At 54.9% G+C, this 18,843-nt stretch overlaps 1 protein-coding gene across 1 annotated transcript in view; it reads right to left on the reverse strand.

The window, feature by feature from the left end:
* Positions 1 to 18,843, reverse strand: part of PLXNA4 (plexin A4) — a 418,177-nt gene that overhangs the window by 17,647 nt on the left and 381,687 nt on the right. The window contains 5 exon segments of the mRNA XM_080663238.1: positions 2,234 to 2,403; positions 3,265 to 3,455; positions 4,692 to 4,791; positions 5,304 to 5,407; positions 15,500 to 15,659. Of these exon segments, the coding sequence (XP_080519364.1) occupies positions 2,234 to 2,403; positions 3,265 to 3,455; positions 4,692 to 4,791; positions 5,304 to 5,407; positions 15,500 to 15,659 (725 nt within the window).

Below are 18,843 nucleotides of genomic sequence, written 5' to 3' on the forward strand. Positions count from 1 at the left end.
CATCCTCCTGTTTCCCGAAGTGCCATGGGAGGAGGGACTCTGGGAGTCCATGTGTGCTGCCTGGCTGTTTCTCCCCAACACGCCCTCTCCTAAGCCAGCTGTGCTGACAGGCACATCAGACCAGGAAGCCAGGGCCCCACACGGAGTCTCCTGCCTAATGAAATATTAGCATATTATTAACATTAGCCATGGCACTCATCTCTGGTTGATTGCAGTCACTCAGGCTAAATGAGCAGGAGATTTATCCAAGAGAGAGAAGGTAGGGAATGTGGAGGGAGGCGGTGGGGAGAGTTGCCACTTTGTCCAGGAATAAAGAAGCAATCTCTTTTCAATCAGGGACAATTAACTCTAAGTCAATACGCAGAGCTCATAATTTCCAGGCTAACTGCTGCTTGCCTGGGTAGCAATGAGGAGGGTCAGGGCGTGGCCTTTGGTGAAAGACCCTGAGCCTGGGACCGGGCCCACTACCCAGCTTTCCTCCGTGGGGACTGAGTTTCCTTGCCCCCCCCAATCTGACTCCCCCCAGCTCCTCGGAAGAACTGGCTGGAAGGGAGGGTCTGCCCCACCCAGGACATTGTGATATCCTGTGGTGGCTCACCCAGCAGAGGTATGGGCTGAAACACAGTTCAGCTACTATTTCAGGAGATCTACTATAATGTGCTGCAAGGGCATGTAGGGATGTTTTGAAGATACCAGCTCTCCCAGCTGGACCATGATGCCTGGACAGAGCATTTCCTGGGTTCTGAAGACGGCTGGCATTCACACAGTGACACGTGGGGACACTGGCTGAGAGGAGCAAATTTGATAGGTGGGGACGGGCCCCTCGGAATAGCTCTGCCTAAGATGGCTAAACACCACCTCACCTAGAGGCAGGCAGGTTGGTTCGTGGTCAGGCTCTGGCTGGTTGTCTCTGGCTGAGCCCTAGTCCCATGTGAGACCAAACCAGGGGGACTTTCAGAGGTGTGAACAGCCTCCGTCCTGTGTTGCTGCACTGAATGGGGAATCCACTCTCAGAGTCTCATTTCAGAAAGGCTGGATGAAGCCCGTGATGGGCAATCTCTCACTGAGAATCCGTATGGGGTTAGCCCTGCCCTTAACTATGGCCCAAGCCTGCGTCCCTGCCTGATTCCTGTTCCCGTGGAGACCAGACTATTCCTCAGATATGGAAGTGAGGAGGCTAAACAACGTGTTAGTACCACAGGCTGCCTTCTGCCCTCCTCTGTGTTTTGGTTTGGGGCTCCGGGCAGGATATCAGGGTGCCCGGCTGTGCCCTAGCACCACACCAGCCCAAGCAGGTGGCAGGTGCTGGCCAGCAGGCTCGTGCTACCTTGGGAGAATGTTCTGGGGAAGAACAACCTGGGACAAGAATCACTTAAAGCTACAGGGAGGCACTTCTGAACTGATGAGCCCGCTTTGTTTGCCTGTGGTGCGTCGAACTCCCAAGTAGAGACCATCTTGGCCCTGCACCTTCATTAATATTTATCGAGTCCCTGCTCTGTGCAAGGTTCCAGACCTGGCACTGAGTCCTGATGTCTGACCTTGCAGTCTCAACCTGGAGCATGAATCGCTCACAGACCAAGGGGAAGGATGTGCACGTGGAAGGAGAGAGAGACCGGAGTGGAGACACCCAGAGTGGCAATTACAGAGTCCTGGTGTCTCAGAGGCAGACAAGGTGGTGATGGGAAGGTCTCTGCCCCACAGGGAGTTTGGAAAAGGAGTTTGTGGGAAGGGCAGCCCACCGCTTCCTGAAGAGAACAGAAATACCCTTCAAAACCTGCCAAAGAGTCGCTGCTGGGTGCTGCCGCTCTGCAATCCAGGTGCACACAGGCCTCTGTCCAAGCAGCTGCCTGCCTGTCTCTTACCTGCGTCCCAGCCCCCGGAGGGCAGGGGCCCTGGTTAATGGTCCCTGTATCCTCGGTGCCCAGCATAATGCCAGGCACACTGGAGGTACCTGGTTGTGAGAGCCACCTGGCTGCCGATATTTGGCAGGTTACATTTTGCTCAGTTAGTTGGTTAAATAAATGTTTTTAATTGACTCACTGATTGCTAGGAAAGAAGGATGATTTGACTAGTCAGAAGTGAGCACAAAAACAGTAGGAGGGTGGGGAGGCCCAGAGAGAGCCTGCACAGAGTCCCTGCTGGCGAAGGTGGCCCGCGACCACCATGGCCTGTGGCCGCTGCCCTAGGCTCGGCTGGCCTCCCCGGACTTGTCCTCTGCTCTTCCTTCACTCACCAGTTGCTTTTCCAGGTGTGGCGGACATGCGGGTCGTGAATGCCATGCTTATCCGCCTGCTCATCTAGGAAGTCAAACATGTACTTGATGGCCAAGGGCAGGGCAGAGCCGCGGTGCGCGGTGCTGAAGATGGTCTCAAAGAGGTCGTCCACGAACTTCTGCAGCGTGCCCTGGGGAGGCGGCACAGGTTCACACACGGCTCCCCCAGGGCGCTCTCAGGGTGGCTTTACAGTCTGCCTCTCGTGGGGAGGGGAGGACAGGGCAGAGCCGGGCCAGCTTGGGTGGAACCAGGGAAGTGCATGCATTAAACCTCCCCCATTCCCTTCCTCTGTCTCTAATGGCTTTACATTTCCGCTGCATGTGGGGAATAGATACACCACTGATGACTGGACCTAACTAAGCCTTCCTCTGCCAAAACGCAGTTTGGTTGAACACCATTTGGCGTTGTTATTTTAGCACTTTTTGCAAATGCTAATGAGCAACTCACTGGGTCAGAGCAGACAAACACAATCTGCTGGTTTGGTTTGGGCCTTATTCGCTCCGGCTAATGATCAGTTACCCATTCGGCTTTCCACGGAGCAGGGCCCAGGCCAGCTTCTGAACGAAAGACTAACGGCTGGCACAGAATGTCCCCAGAACCAGGCTCAGAATCGGTGCCTGGAAAGTCACCGATGGGCCCCACGTTCCCTCACTAGAGACTGCACGACACCCAGAGAGGAGCCATTCTTTCAGGAGGATGGCAGAAGAATGTGAACCGATGCGGCCTCTGTGTTTGAGAAACCGCACAGAGAAGGAAACGAAACTTCGGACTGCACGCCAACACTGATGTGTGGGTGGGGTTTGCCTGGAGCCCCGGGTGAGAAGGATTCTGAGGTTCTGTGCTGGGAAGGCATGCTGTGCTGCCAGTGTCTGTCATGAGTAGAGGGGCCCTGGTGCAAATGCTGGGTCTGTCACAGCTGGGGGGGGACAGGGAAGGGGGTGAAGTCCCTTACTGTACTCACACGTGTCCTGCCCCATCTGAAGTCTGATACCTTAGTGGCCAGTAGTCGGGTCAGATAGATCTCAGACACCATCTTGCTCCCCCGGTCCCCCTCCTTCTGGTCCCCATGCTCGTGGTTCTTCACCAGGTGCCACATCTTGACTCCACTCTCCAGGTCGGGGGTGATCATGGGCGTGCGCGAGCGGAGGCTGTCGGGACTGCCCGTGTACCGGATCATGTTCTCTGCCAATGCAATGGGCCACACGTGAGGGTACTCAGCCTTCCTTACTCACAGAGCACCCACCACAGCCGAGGCCAACTACTGCCCCATCCTTCCTGTGGGTGTCTGCCTGTCCCCCTGCCTTGGCTTAGTCCATTCCCTGGAGCTGGGGGCCTTTCCCGCCACTCCGGGAAACCTGTGGCTACTTCACCCACTCCGCTTCCCTCCCTCTTACACTTGCATCTCGCCAGCCTGGAATCATTCAACTTGTACAAATATAAGCATGTCCTCTTTTACACGTTCCTGGTAAGAGTTCTCAAGTCATGTCTCAGGATGTGTTCTGTGTGGCCAATTAGATACCAGCGTAAGAGCAGGTAGCCTGTCTCCCTTAATGACTGGACCAGCCGCAGAGCTGTCTCGTCAGCTGCTCACCTGCACGCTCCCCCCCTGGCCTGGGCCATTTCTTCCCCCTTATTTGCTGAAATGCGAGTGTTGCACAGAAGAGACAATGAAGGGCCTATGGTGTACGGCACTGTTCTATGATCTATTGATTTTCCAGAACGATCCTGCCATTTTGGTAGGTTTTTCCAAACCCTGTTTTGCTGTTAAGAAAACCAGGTCTTGTGGTGGTTAGGCGGCGGGCCCCAAGGCACTCAGATGGTGGCGGGACAGGGTGGCACCTGGGCTTCCAGGCCACATCCAGTGCCACCCCTGACCCCCCACCTCAGAGCCAGAGACCTGGGCCTGTACCTTCCCTTAAATGCTTCATACCGGTGTGACCTTTACACAGTGTGCTGCCGTGCCTCTGAGTTATAATTTGCTAATCTGCATAATAGGGGGAAATAATAATTATTTAATCCACTGGATTGTTATGAACTTCAGGCACGATAATGAGTATCACACAGTGAAAGCGTCTTCCTGCCTGTAAGATGCTCGCAAAGGTGAGAGTTCTTTCCTGCTCTAGGGGGTGAGGTTCTGCTCCTGCACCCGAGTTCCACCCGTGACCAGGGGCTCCTTCCCAGCTCACTCTCCTCTCCTGTGGCAGCCTGCCTGACACCCCCCCGCCCAGCTCCTTGCCCCCCAAATCTGACTCTCCCCAGCTCCTTGACCCCCACCTACTCCCCCCAGCTCCTTGCCCCCCCCGCAATCTGACTTCCCCCAGCTCCTTGCCCCGAGGGTCCATGCCTTCCAGCAGCACTGCCAACATGACAACAGCTGCTCAGGGCATCCTCTCCCCCAGGACAGTGTGAGGGACTCACCGTATTTGCTCGCCGAGGTCCTGGAGACGGTGGAGTTGTTCACTGCATTGTAGGCTGTCACCTGCTTGGACACTAACGCCACCACAGAGCCATCGGGCACCTGTGGGGAAGAGGCTCCTGAGGGCTGGGCACAGCTCTGTCTCCCCAGGAGGTAGGGACACACCAGGATGAACTCGGGCTGCACCAGAGAACTAGGGGACTTGGGAGGCTGTCGGCTTTCCTTTGAACAAAACAAGATAGATCTGGACACTGAACAGTGTCCTGTGTGGTGATTCACTCTTGGGGGGACTCTGGCAAGAACTTATCACTAGCACCCTCTCTCCCCTACAACACTTAGGCTTGCGGAGGGGTCCCATGTGGGGACTAGGAGATGTTTCTCCCAGGACCGCCCAGGCCCTGAAGGAAGCTGCCCATCAGTGCCTGTCTCCAAGGAGGTCAGGGTTTCCTGCTGGGGGACATCAGCTCTCCCGGGGTCCCTGGGAAACATGGGGTTCTGGTGAGGAGGAGTTAGGACTGGGTATCTAGCCTTGGGGGACCTGTTATTCCAGGACTGAGAGAGCAGGGAACTGGGCCCTGCTGGCCAGCCCCTCCTCCCTTCCACAGTCCTCCCACCTGGTAATGGGCCAGCGTGTTCAGTCTCTTCCAGTCATTCTCGATCTTGGTGGTGATGTCCTCGTCCTGCAGGATCATCCGCACCCCACTTCCTTGTCGCCACTCTGTGGAGGGAGCAGCGGCAGCTCAGAGTGGCCCTCGGGCCCCTCCCATGGGGATCCGGAGGACCCCTGTGCGGGCACCCACACAGCCCTATCGAGGGGCACCCTGGACAACGAATGCTGGCAGACGCTCCCTGAGGAGGGGGTGCAGGTGCTCTCGGTGCAGAGGGGCCCTGAGCTCCAGTTCTGGTTTTCATCCCTAAAACTCTGTGCCAGGACCAGGGATGCTGCCACCTGTCCTCCCTGCCGCCCACCTGTTCTCTGGGTGTGGCCACATCTGCAGGAAGTAGGTGCTGAGTAAACCTTGGCTGAGTGAATGAGGCGGTGGGAGCAGGTAAGAAAGTGTGAAGCCAAGGCAATGGCACTGTCATGCCACACGCTCGATGGGTTGATTACAAGGTCTTGGAACTAGAGACCTGGGTTGCAGGCGCGGCACTGTTCACCCTGTTCCTACGTCAGGGGTGTGTCCTGCACTTGAAAGCCAGAAGGCGGGTCTCCGTGGGCAGGGAGACTGGGTGAGACGGAGTGGGGAGACCGGCGGAACCTGGTCTCATGCCAGAAACAGCCCCATGCCCAGAGCTAATGTGGATAACAGCGTCTTGGGGATCTACCCAACACCTAATTAGTTGATGTGATAGGCATGACTTACACCCCCACATTCTCCTCATGGGCCCAGACACCTACAATACAGGGGCTGGCTGATGGCTCCCACATGGACAGCTAGGAGGCTGTTTCTCATCAACCACATCCCATCGCACACGTGGCACCAATCTCCTGGGGATGGAGACCGGGGACGTGCCAGACACACCAGCTCCTGCGCATGTGCACGCATACACCCACCCCCACATGCATACACACTCACACGCACACACCAGAAAGGAAAACAGCCTTTTAAAATCAGTGCAACATGTGTTCCAGCCAGGAAGCCAGGAGTCTGGTTTCCAGGCAGCCACTCTGCCCACCACGCCTCTCACATGCTGACACTTGGGAGCTGTGTGAGTCTGGGATTCACAGAGGGCAGTTAGGGCTGGAATGAGTCACCCAGTCCTCGCCTGACCCCACCATGGATTCCCCTATGGCCCACAGAGACACATTTCAGATCCCCTCCCTGCCTTCTGCTCCCGTCAAGGCTGAGCTGTGGGTCCATGACCAGCCACACTGGTGGCAAGGAGAGCACCAATTCCTCCCTGCCTTGTGCACTCGGCCTGGCCAGTGCTACAGATGGAAAACAGGCCCAGAGAGGGGCTGCCTGCCCTTAGAAGCAGCAGAGATGCTCCTGACATCTGAGCCCCTGCCTCCCGCTCCTGGGCTCACCCGCTGCCTGGGTTAGCGCCTCAGGTGGTGTCCAACTGTCCCAGGAATGAGAACATAAGGATGCCACCTGTGTTCACCGGAGCAGGCCCTGCTGGGCCTCTGGAGACCGCCCATCACTTAGTGCTGCTGCTGATCAGCTGGAACTGATCCTGGCGATTAGGGCCTCGGGGCAGGTAGGGGAATGAGCAACAGGGGAAATGCCCCAGGGAGGCACCTGGTCACCAGTGTTTTGCTTGTTGTTGTGCTGTTTTATTTGTGTGGGTTTTAAATTTCATGTGCACGTATTTTTGAGTGGCTGGGACAAAAGAAGAGGAATATCTCCCAGCTGGTTGGGCCACTGACAGGTGGTTCACTCAGACGCTGGTGAAGCCCAGTCTGGGCTGAGGACTTATGGCAGTGGTGTGCTTTGTCCCAGTCACACAGTGGGTGTCCCTGCCTGCCAGGGCCATTGAGTCAGGTCTGCACAGGGTGGGGGACAGCACAGCAGACTGGGGTACAAAAGTCAGTGTTCTGCGTTTCCCGCCTGGGATCTGGAGGCAAAGCTGGGGATGAGGCTGGGTGCTAAGCCCACTGGCTGGGCCCAAGGGAGAAGGGGTATCCTCCACTGAAGTGCTGTGAGCTCTGCCGAGACCAGACGGGGACGGGGCCAGCGTCTGGTTTAGCAGCTGCACTGGCACCCCTCCCAATGGAGCCGGGTACCTCAGTGCAATCTGGACAAGCCGTGCAGCCTAAGGGACTAGCCGTGACAGTGGATTCTGGAGCCCCGTGCGGACTTCCCTGTTGCATAACCGCCCTGCGCTGAGCCGTGTGCAGCCTGTGTGGCTGTACCCAGCTGCCCTGGCTCTGGGTGGTGTCCACTATTATGTAAGCAAATGCAAGTCAGGCTGCCTCTCTGCCCCCAACTGAAAAGTAGGGCAGAGTGTGGCCATGGGCACCCTGAGCCATTAAGGAGTGATGGCCTGTCCTTGGAGCACAGAAATGCTGCTGCTAGAGGCCGCCCAACAGGGCTAACCCAGCACCTGGGGCAGAGCAAGTCCTGGATGAGTATTTCTTAAAGGAATAGTGACTGCGTGGATGAACAAATGAAAGAATGAATGGATGAAGCAATGAGGTGTGCCCATTCCAGAAATAAACACTCTCTAAATTATTGCTACTCATTCTCCTAATTGTATGGCTGTGAAGTTAAAAAAACAGGTTGGGAAGACAGACCCTATGTCATCATCCCCAGCTGCTGCTCACTCTACCAAGCAGTTGAGTTCCCTCCCGAGGGCACTGAGAGGGCTCCTCCTCTGGGTGGGGCACTCGACCAGGTCCTCGGGATACAAAGACAGATAACCAGAGGCCCCGGACTCTGGCAGACGTGGGCACAGCTCGGGCATGGAGCATGGCCATGCCGCCACCTCTGTGAGTCCCAGGCATCAGGAGTGTTGGGGGAGGGAGAGCACTGGCTGGCTGGAACCCTGGGCCGTGGCTGCGCCATGATGCTGGCAGGTAGTTGCATCCACTCAGCTCCATACTCAGAGCTCTAGGAACCCAAGGGCACCACTGGCAGTGTAGCTTGGACTTAGAACTTCCTTTTCAGCAAATCCGAGTTTCGCTGGTGGGTGGACACAAGCTTTGCCCACTGGCTGAGGAGTGTGGGTAATGTTGTGTGGAAAACGATGAATCAAGACTCAGGTGATTAGAGGAAGAGCAGGGTCTGCAGGATCAGGGGTGGGGAGGCGGCCAGAGCTGAGTGCTAAAGGGTCAATAGCCTTTGCCTCACTTAGCATGGGGACAGCAGTTCAGATCCAAAGGTGCCGTTTATGGGACACGTCTAAGGACCCATGCATGCGGAGGCAGTGGAAGGAAGAGGCTGGAGAGGCACATGCAAGGAAATGAGTTAAGAACGATCTGGCACACCATGCTAGGCACCTGGGGTTGAACTGAGGGCCAGAGACAGGGGTGAATGAGAGGAGGTGGGGAGCCCCACCTAAGGCAACTGCCTTAGGACCTGGGCTGAAGCAGTGGGGCAGGGAAGGAGTTGTAGGGGATGTCCAGGAGACAGACCAGAGAATGCTTAGAGATTCGATAGGGGAGAGGAGCTAGGGACTCCATGGTGAGCCCCAGGTTTGTGAGAAGGTGTCTAGGGAAAGAGAGGGGTTCATCTGCAAGCCAATCCTTGTGAAGGAGACACTGGAACTGAGCACATCACGACCCAGCTCCTGGAGCGTCCCCCTCCCACCAGTGGATGCTACCCCGGGAAGCAAACCCTCCTGGTGGTGCATAGCACCTCACTAGCTCCGACCCTCACTAGCTCCGTGCCCTGTACTTGCTGGCAGGAACATGGTATGTGCACATGTGCACGCACACACACACACACAGGCACACACTCATGAACACACACTCAAGCACACACATTCATGCATGCACCTCATTTTACCCAGGCTGCGGACCCAGAAAGCTTTGTAGCAACCCCAACCCCTCCAGCTCTAATCCACTCTTTCTACCACCATCCATCCTCAGACCCATCACAGGAAGCTTTAGGAGGGCTGGCCTAGGAGGGCAAGGCAGGAAGGAGATGCCCACAGGCTGGTTAGAAATGCTGGCGTCAACCCTCATGATCCACGAGGGAGGAACTCCAGAGCCAGATGCCTGTGTTCCACCCAGGCCACCTTCCTCCCCTGGGGGCACTGAGAGCAGGTTCTCACCAGGAACACATGCCACTCTGCACAGAGCTCGCTCTACCTCCAAGAGGAGGGTCCTGAGCAGAAATCTGGAGGAAACACGATCTACTGCTGCACACCTGCTAGCAGGTGAGTCCAGGGAGCAGGGCCAGAGCCTGAGACCCTCAATGCCTGGCCACGCGGAAGCACAGGAGTGTGCATTACGGAAGAGCTGAGAGGGCCATGACAGGACCAGTGTCACCGTCACCTCAAACAAGGTCTGAAAACCTGCCCTGGGAGCAGAGGCTGTACCATCTAAATAGGCTTTGTTAAAAAGTTTATTGTCTCAGCAAGTTCTAAAACATAAAATAATTGAACGATGACATGTGGTGCCTAAAAGAAGAAATTCCTAAATAGAACTGTGCTGTCAGCATTTCGGGCTCCAGGTCTTTGCAAACTGAAACGCGCCCGCACTGGCTAGTGTTGCTATGTGGGTAAGTCCGGAGCTCAAGGAAGGAGGTTGTGCTATGCCACTGGACTTAAGAGAGCTGAGCTAGAGCTTAATGGATATTTTTGAATATAGAACACGAGGCCCCGGTGTCACTTGGGCAGTGTGCTGGGTAAAAGAAGAATTAAAAAGGCAGGTGGTGGGCGGAGGAAGGGGGAAGGTGACCCTGGTATTCATGTGCATGGCACCAGGAGAAAACTGCTAGCCCTGACCTCCCTGGTAACTTTTGCCCTGCAGCCCGGCGCCCTGCTCCAGGCTCCAAGCACAAAGGACAGACACTCACAATCCAATTTGTTACACTTCCACCTTGCAGGGAGAGAGGGAGGTGAACTAAAAAAGAAAAAAAAAAATCCCATTATCTTTATCTGTGCTTCCCATCACGTGCAGCGGAAAATGCAAACTGGGGAGACAGCTGCTGTGAACTCTTTATATTTCACTCAGAAGATAGTGTATCTTTTTATTGCATACAGGAATTACTTATTTGAAAAAATATATCCTTTCAGCAGGACTTGAATGGCAAGACAGAGAGGGTGGCTGAGTTCCGGGGGCTATTGATAGAGCATTTGCATTAAACCTGAGGAATCTCTGGAGGTCAAGGCCCACTGAGGAGAACGCGTGGGCTGAAATGGGTGTTCCCTCCACCTCCCTGTCATGTGACCAGGGCCGAGGCACTGTGCCTCTCTGAGCTGCAGATTCTCCTTCTTCAAAATGGAAGCAAACAGTACCAATTATTTCCTCCAGGGAGGGGACAAAAGATTCTCATGGCTCAGAAAGAGGGCTGTCCTGCCTTCTGCTACATTGGTGCTCCCATGCCAGGCACAGTCCTTGCCCCAGATAGCCTCTTATGATGCTATACGCTGGTTGAAGAGTTTAGCAATGCATGGGGGAACCTGTACCCAACACCTGTGGGTGGGAAGGGACATATACCTGGTGAGAATAGCCTCAGGGATAGCAGAGGGAGCGCCCGTGGCACTGTGCTTTGAGAGCTCCCAAAGACCCATCTGTCCAGCACAGTCCCCATGCCCTGCCCTGTGATATCTTCCCGTCCCCCAATTCCAGCAGGCTGAAGTGAAGGTGGGCCCGGTGTCCTTCACTCTGGCTCCCGCGATGGTTAATTTTATGTGTCATTTCGGCTGGGCCATGGCACCTAGCTATGTGGTTAAACATTATTCTGGATTTCCTGTGAGGAAAATCATCATTTTCTAGATGGGATTAACGTTTGAATTGGTGGACTCTGAGTAAAGTAATTGTCCTCCATAATGTGAGTGGTCTCATTCAATTAGGCGAAGGCCATAGGAGAACAAGAGATTGGCCTCTCCCAGAGCAAGAGGGAGCTCGGCCTTGAACTGCAATGCCGGTTCCTCCCAGCCAGCCGGCCTACCTTGCAGATTTTGGACTTGCCAGCCTCCATGCTGTAGACTGGATGTTTGTGTCCCCAAACTCCCATGTTGAAATCCTAACCCCCAGTGTGGTAACAGAGGGAGATGGGGCCTTTGGGGGGTAATTAGGTCATGAGGGTAAAGCTCTCATGAATGGGATTAGTGCCCTTATAAAAGGGACCTCAGAGGATCCCTTGCCCCTTCAGCCTTGTGAGGACACGGGGAGAAGGTGCCAACTTCCTCACCAGGCACCAAATCTGCCAGCTGCTGCTTATAAGCCACCCAGTCTGTGGGAAGTCATAGCAGCCCCACCGGATTCAGACTCCATAACCATGTGAGCCAATTCCTTAAAATCTCTCTGCATATCTATCTATCTATCTATCTATCATCTATCTATCTATCTATCTATCTATCTATCTATCTATCTATCATCTATCTATCTATCATCTATCTACACATTCCTATGCACATCCTCTCTATACACCTCTGTTTCTCTGGAGAATCCTAAGACAGTTCCCCATCTGGGTTCCCAAATGCCTAGGAAAGTCTGCTGAATGGGTGGGGGGAGGAGTGGGAGACCTCCAGTCTAAGAATCAAAGAATAAAAGCATCAGGACTGAGGGGCTAGGCCAGGCCAGGAGCCACAGTGATGAGGAAAGGCGGGGGGCGGAGGGGTGTTAGGACTGGATTTACTTGGGGCAATTATCTGAGTAATTTAAAATGCCTTTGCTTCCTTCTGAGCTGGCCTGGGACAGGTGTCCTTGCCTTGAGGAGGCTGATCTCAGGAGGGGAAGGCAGTCTTTGACCAATGCCCTCAGCTATGGGAGGAGGAGGTCTGGGGAGAAGGAAGATGGGGGACACTTGGCTGTCTTGCCTCTGCCAAGCCCATGTGGCTGAGCCAGTCCTCTCCCTGCCTGCCTGCTTTGCGTCCCTTTGGCATAGATTAATTTTTTACAACAATCACACCTTCCATTTGTAAATTGCTTTTAGTCTTTCAAAGCACTTTCACCTACAGGATGGAAACCACTCTCCTTGCCTCCCTCTCCCCCTGGGGGTCTGGAGGCTGAGTCTTTGTGGGGAAGCAGAATCTGGGTCTCTGAGGGACCCAGCTTTCATTGTTATGCGATCTGGCTGTGGCAGAAAGAAGGCCAGAGAGAGGGGGCAGCTCCAGATGCAGGATTTAATAGAAGAAAGGACATTCCTCAGAGGAGCACCCATCATGCAGCCATGGTTAGCATTCACATGACCAGGACCCCCTTCCCGGGAGGCTCTTCTTTGGCCTCCTCCCTTCATCTGTCCATGCTGCGGAGGCTTGTCCCCCAGGCTGGCCCCCGGTCCTGCCTCCAGCACCTGTGATAGGAGGTGGCACTTTGTTCTCTTGGTGCCTGAGGTGTGAGCACTGTCCTGAGCACTGGGGCCGGAGAGACCTGGCCCCCTAGGATGCAGGCAGCCTCTCCTGCCTGAGCAGCCTCTAGCTGCAGACGGTGCAACCCTCAGGCAGGTCCTGGCTGCCGTGCAGGCTCGGCTCGGGCTGCCTGCACCCAGGGTGGCTGGCAGGAGGGCCCTGGCTGAGCTGGAGCGGCTGCCTCTACTCCAGGATTTTACCACTGTGGCTGTGGGAAGCTGAGGTCATCTCATTAACCGTCTGCTTTGCGGGGCCCGCACCCCCAGGCCTTAGAAGGAAGCGATTTTCTGAAGCAAACAGGGTGGGGAGGCCTGGTCCTGAGCAGCACCTACCAGCCATGAAGGGGTCTCTTCCCAGGAAACCAACTGGCGCAGAAGTGGTAGCCCCTGGACCTGCTTTCAGAGGGGCCCTGAGCTTGGGCTTGAGCTGATGCTGAAGGACGCCAGCTCCGTCCCTCCTGAGATCCAGCAGGTGTTTGAGCCATGACAGGATAGGCTGCGATGCCTGTGTTCTTCCCCACCCACCTGCCCTGCGCTGGGAAGGGAGAAGGCGTTCCGGTGTGGAAGCTGTCTTGATGCAGCAGGTGGAGGTTGACGCACACACCTGGTGCCCACCTTCGTGGGAAGGCCCCCATCCCAGGAGCGCCTCTGGAGTCCAGCACCACCTCTCTGCTCCAAACTCACCTCCTAGCACGAAGTTCCCGCAGCTCCTGCTCTGGCCCCACTGCGTCAGGATTACCCTCCCACCCGGGTGCCGAGAAGGACACTGAGAAGCCAAGGGTGGCCCCTGCATGGCTCCCACAGAAAAGCTAAAGGAATGCTGGGTGCTACCTGGGAAACCCACTATGGAGCAGCCACTGAATTGCCTGGGGAGGGGGAGCACAGGGTCTTCCGGGTCAGTGACCATTTTCTCTCCCACTGCTTCTGTAACTGGCCCCTTCACATCATCCCTCCCTGGGATCTTCATGCCAACAGAGTCACCCACATGTGGACACAAATGTCCAATCTGACTCTAGGGACCATTGCCCCAGAACACACATGTGGACATACTCACCCACCCCACCCCCAACTCTTACATTTCCTTCCTTCCTCCCTTCCCCTTTCCCTCCCTCCCTCCCTCCCTCCCTTCCTTCCTTCCTTCCTTCCTTCCTTCCTTCCTTCCTTCCTTCCTTCCTTCCTTCTTCCCTTCCCTTCCTTCCTTCCTTCTTCCCTTCCCTTCCTTCTTCCCTTCCCCTTCCCTTCCCTTCCCCTCCCTCCCTTCCTCCCTTCCTTCCTTCCTTCCTTCCTTCCTTCCTTCCTTCCTTCCTTCCTTCTTCCCTTCCCTTCCTTCTTCCCTTCCTTCCTTCCTTCTTCCCTTCCCTTCCTTCTTCCCTTCCCCTTCCCTTCCCCTTCCTTCCTTCCTTCTTCTTCCCTTCCCCTTCCTTCCTTCCTTCCTTCCTTCCTTCCTTCCTTCCTTCCTTCCTTCCTTCCTTCCTTCTTCTCTTCCCTTCCCTTCCCTTCCCTTCCTTTCCCTTCCCTTCCCTTCCCTTCCCTTCCTTCATTCTTTTCCCCCTTCCTTCCCTCCAGAAACAACATTCACAGAGACACCTTCCAAGTGAAGGAGAGCACACGCTTGCCCAGTCTCTGTCCCCGGGCATCAGGGCTCTAGGCACAGGACCCGACACATCCTGCCAGGAGCCCAGCGAGAGGAGCGGGGTTAAGTGAAGCAGTAAGAATTGAGGCGAGTTGGCAGAACTTCCTGGTCCTGTGTCTTTAGCACCAGAATTTGGGTGGGGCACTGAGGTGGGAAAGGGTGAGGATTCGCTGTGGGTTTTAGAAAATAGCGCAGGTGCCCATGTGTCTTGGATGGCTTAGCGGATGCCAGCTTAGAGGCCAGATGGATGGATTAGCGGCCTCTAGAGGTCCTCCCACCCCTATGTTGCCACAGTTCCCCAGACACAGCACATACACACATAAGCCTTTCTGTCCGTGGCCAGGATCAACAGACAGACACGTACCGTTTCCTCACTAGTAGTATTCTCACACACAGCACTAGCAGCAGCCAACACTTACTGAGGGCCGGCACTGCACTAAGAGGCTTTACACACATCACGAGGCAGGCACTGTTATCTCCACTTTTTGGCAAGAAAACGGAGGCACAGAAAGGTTAAGTAACTTGACCAAGGTCACACAGCTAGAACTTGGCAGCTCCAGTACTCAAAGTCAAGTGTGTTTGATACTGACCCAGGATGCCACACCACCTCTCTTCAGCATTGGTCTCTTTGGAGCCTGGGGCTCCCTGCTAGGACTTCCCAGGAAGAAAGCGTATTAAACAGGCAGGCAATTCATAACTGGGTCTAAGTACAGCTGGCCCTACGTGGCATGCCCTTGTTTATATAGGCTATGCGATCTATTCATGGAACATTCAAATAAAATGTCACCCTGCTCCCCAGTAGGTGCCAGAGCTCATTTTTCTCTATTTTTTCCCCCACCCTCCATCACTGACCCAGATCCCTCACACCTTAGGTAGTCAGCAAAAAGTACAGGCACAGAACAGAGGGAAGGGCAGAGCCTGGGGGCACAACAAAGGCAGTGGCAAGACCTTGAACCACACAGACTCAAACTAAAACTCCTCACTGCAGATATAATACCTCCATGCCCACCCTCAGCTCCTCAAAAGACCCCTGAGGCTGTCAGACGGCAGCAGATTGCAGCCCTCCTCTGCTTATTGCTCACTCAGTAGACATGAAGGAAATCCCCCTGGGCCCCTAGGGGCTGTGCGTGCCTTCTCCCCAAACCCTGGCTCCACCATTGAGTACGAGGTGCTTCCAACCACTCACAGGACAGCCCTGGGTGGTGCCACTCACCCAGGTCCATATCTGCAGCCTTGGGCCGGTGGGAGCAGGGCACGTTCTTGAAGATGGCGTCCAGAATCTTCTCCTTGACCTGAGTGATGGTGTCACAGTTGAGGATCTTCACTGGGACCTCAGGGCTGTTGGCGTTGTCTGGGTTGACACAGCTCAGGACCTGGGGGAGGGGGAGAGAAGCACATGGGGAGGGCAGCAGGCAGAGCTTGGAGGTTCCCTGCAGCATCCCGGGCCCCTGTCCCCACCAGCTCTCCCTCTGCAGGCTGGACCGGAGCGGGCTGGGGAGAGGCCGGCCCAGCTGTGTTCCCACCAAGCCCTCTGCTCTTCCAGTCCTACAAGCAGCAGGAAGGCCCTGTGACTTCCGGGTCATTGCAGGAGTAGGGGCTGCACACTGAACAATCCTGATTTTTTCAGAGAACCATGTCCAAGTAGGAGGAGGCAGTGAGGGGAAATTTGCATGAGAATGGACACTAATGCTCTACACACACACACACACACACACACACACACACACACACACACACACAGAGGTACCTTCTCAAGTCCACACCCAGACTCTCACCCACCGCTGAATCCCCCCCACCCCCATCTGTGTGTGTCAGCCTGTCTTTCTTGTCCTCCCTCTCTCATACACACTCATACTAATGTGAATCTGGTGCCTTTCTCTCAAGATTTCATAAGCTTTGGGTTTATGAGGGTTTGGGGCTGATTGGAGGTTGCAGAGGCCATATGAAGCTTAATGTGTTCTTTAAACATTTCAGGTTCAGGCCACCTGAGACCCCTGCCTGGCTTTGAACCTGAAACCTTGTGTTAGGGGAAGAGGCTACCCTGGCTCAGGACCTCAACTTCTCCTTTTGGAACTAGTCAGAAAAGTTAAGACACTGCTTAAAGCACCAAACTGTATATTTTCCTTTAAAAACTTCTGGGATGTTTCCAAAGGCCTTTCTTCCCTTGCTGTCCTCAGAGGCTCTCTCTGCATGGCTGAGGCTGTGGGGGTTCCTGGGGTACCACAGTGGAACGGGCGCATGCTGTGGGGCACAGGGGCTGTCTAGTGGCCATGCCACTCTGGGCACCTGCACTCTCCCTCCGACCCTGCTGCCTCTCCTCCTCTGAACTCTCACTGCAACCCCCACCCCAACTATTTCCCAATTGCACATCTGGTTTGCAGACTCAGACAACAGCCTTCCGCCCTTGCCCCCCTCAACCCCTCACCCCCCTCACCCCCACTCCATGTGATGGCAATCAGAACCCTGGCCCCTGGATGCCTGCCTTTCATTAGCAACCAGACTGCTATGAGCTCAAATAGGAACATGCTTATTTCATTAAGAAGAAGGAAAAAAACCTCCTAAATATGTAAAACCAAAACTCTCATTCTCAAAATGTCCTAAACAGAGAACAATGGTGGAAGGAACTCTGAACCATGTGTCGCTCTGAGTGCCCTCGCTAGCCACTTTGTCCTTTAAAAGCCTCCTGGACCCTCCCTGCCCCCTCCGTGGCCAAGCACAGCCTGCTGCTCCATGCCCTGGCCTTCCTGCTGTCCTGTGTTCCTGGCCTGCCCCGAGCAGCGAGGCAGCCTGTTCTGGGCCTCCTCCACCAAGAGACCAAGAGGAGAGGCTGTCACCTGGGCATGATCTCCTGGCATTTCCACTTGCCCAGGGTTCATGGGGGCCCTGTGTGAACTCCATGGAGCTCAGGACAGGCAGCGAAGCAGCAGTGGCCACACTGAGGGACAGGATTCCCAGCCCCGGCCAAGCCACAGCTCCTGTCAGAAGTTTCCTTCACATCTCTACTCCCATGACCCTTGGCTAGTTTCTGAGCAAACTTCCTGGTGTTTTTTTTTTTTTCTGCTTGGTGAGGGGTTTTTGTTAAAATGCAGATTCTGATTCAGGAGGTCTAGGATGGGGCTTGAAATTCTGCATTGCAGCAGGCTCTTAGGTGAGCATCTAGTCTAGCATCTAGCAGGCTCCCAGGTGAGCATCTAGCAGGCTCTCAGGGGAAGCAGATGGGCACTCCCAGCAGCAGGGCCCTAGTCTAAGTTCTAGTATCAATACAATTAATCACTCAGCATTTAAGAGGGGCAGCTGCTATAAAGTGATATGTCCCCAAGCCAGTCAGCAGCTGTCTCATTATTTGTGGTTATCCCTTCTGCCAAGAACAAGGTCACCATCAGTTGGCCCAAAGCACCCTGGAATCCCCCAGCAACTGCCGAATTTCATGACCTCCTGTCTTTTTGCGACCCCTTCCTCTTGGAGACTCGGTCAGCCCTGTGTGCTGCTGTCTAACACTTTCTTCCTTTCCGGTCCTTACCAGCCTTGGGGTTACTCCCATTTCTGTGTGAGGGAGTTTTCTTTCACATGCCTAAAGGTGGCTGTTAAATCTCCCTGCAGCCAAATTTCTTCTCTGGGCAAAACAATTGTAATTTCTTCCCCCATTCCTCACGGAGCCTCTTCCCAGCATTTCCACTTTCCTGGATGCTCTTCCCTGACCCCCTCCGACTTCCCCACGTGCTCTGTAAACGAGCCTGAATGAGCCAGCTGTGCTAATGATACCTTAACCTATGGAATAAAAGACCCTGCAGTTTGGGCACAGAGCATTCTTACAGCTCATTGTGTTGGATGCAATATTGGGGAACCACTGATGAGATGGGAAAGAAAGGGAGTGAAGGGGGAGATATCCAGCAGAGATGTTTCAATAGTAGTTCTGGCTCATTAAGAAGTCTCTTCAAGCCTCTATTTTTGGAAGGATTTTTTCCCCTTTCCCATTTTAATAGGAGCCTCTAATGCTCTCCTCCAGAGCAGACCATGCCTCCAGGAAGCAGGGGCCCTGGCCCCACGCTACTCCTTTAAAGCTTAGCAACTGAGCCAATCCTGGTGAGTCTGTGGGATGCTATTGGGCTTCCCAGGGCCTCTGAAGATGGAGTAACAGGTGCATCATGGTCACATCACTCTCAGACAGCAGGAACGGCTTCGTTCAGAGCGGCAGGGACAGTGCCCTAGCTGGCCTCCGTGTCTGGGACTCTCTCTGTCTCGCCGACCCTCACGTCTGGCTCTGCCACGTCCAGCCTGGCCTGCCAGGTGCCCCATCCCCCACCACAGTGCATGTTCAATCTTCTCTGTCTTTTCTTGAGCATCAACCCCCCACCCCCAGCACTCGACATTTTTCTTATTTTCTCAGCCCCTTTCCACTTCCTGTCCCCTTCCCTATGGAAGGCCTGGTGGGAGACCACAATTCTCTCCTAAAATGCCCGAGAGAGGGCTCCCTGGCCTGGAGGCAGCGGGCAGCCAGCAGTCAGGCTTGGTGGCAACTTGGCAAGGCTACAGGGAGCGCTTGCCCTGGGCTCAGCG

The sequence above is a fragment of the Plecotus auritus genome (assembly GCF_963455305.1).
Source record: "Plecotus auritus genome assembly, chromosome: 4".
Classification (NCBI taxonomy): Eukaryota; Metazoa; Chordata; class Mammalia; order Chiroptera; family Vespertilionidae; genus Plecotus; species Plecotus auritus.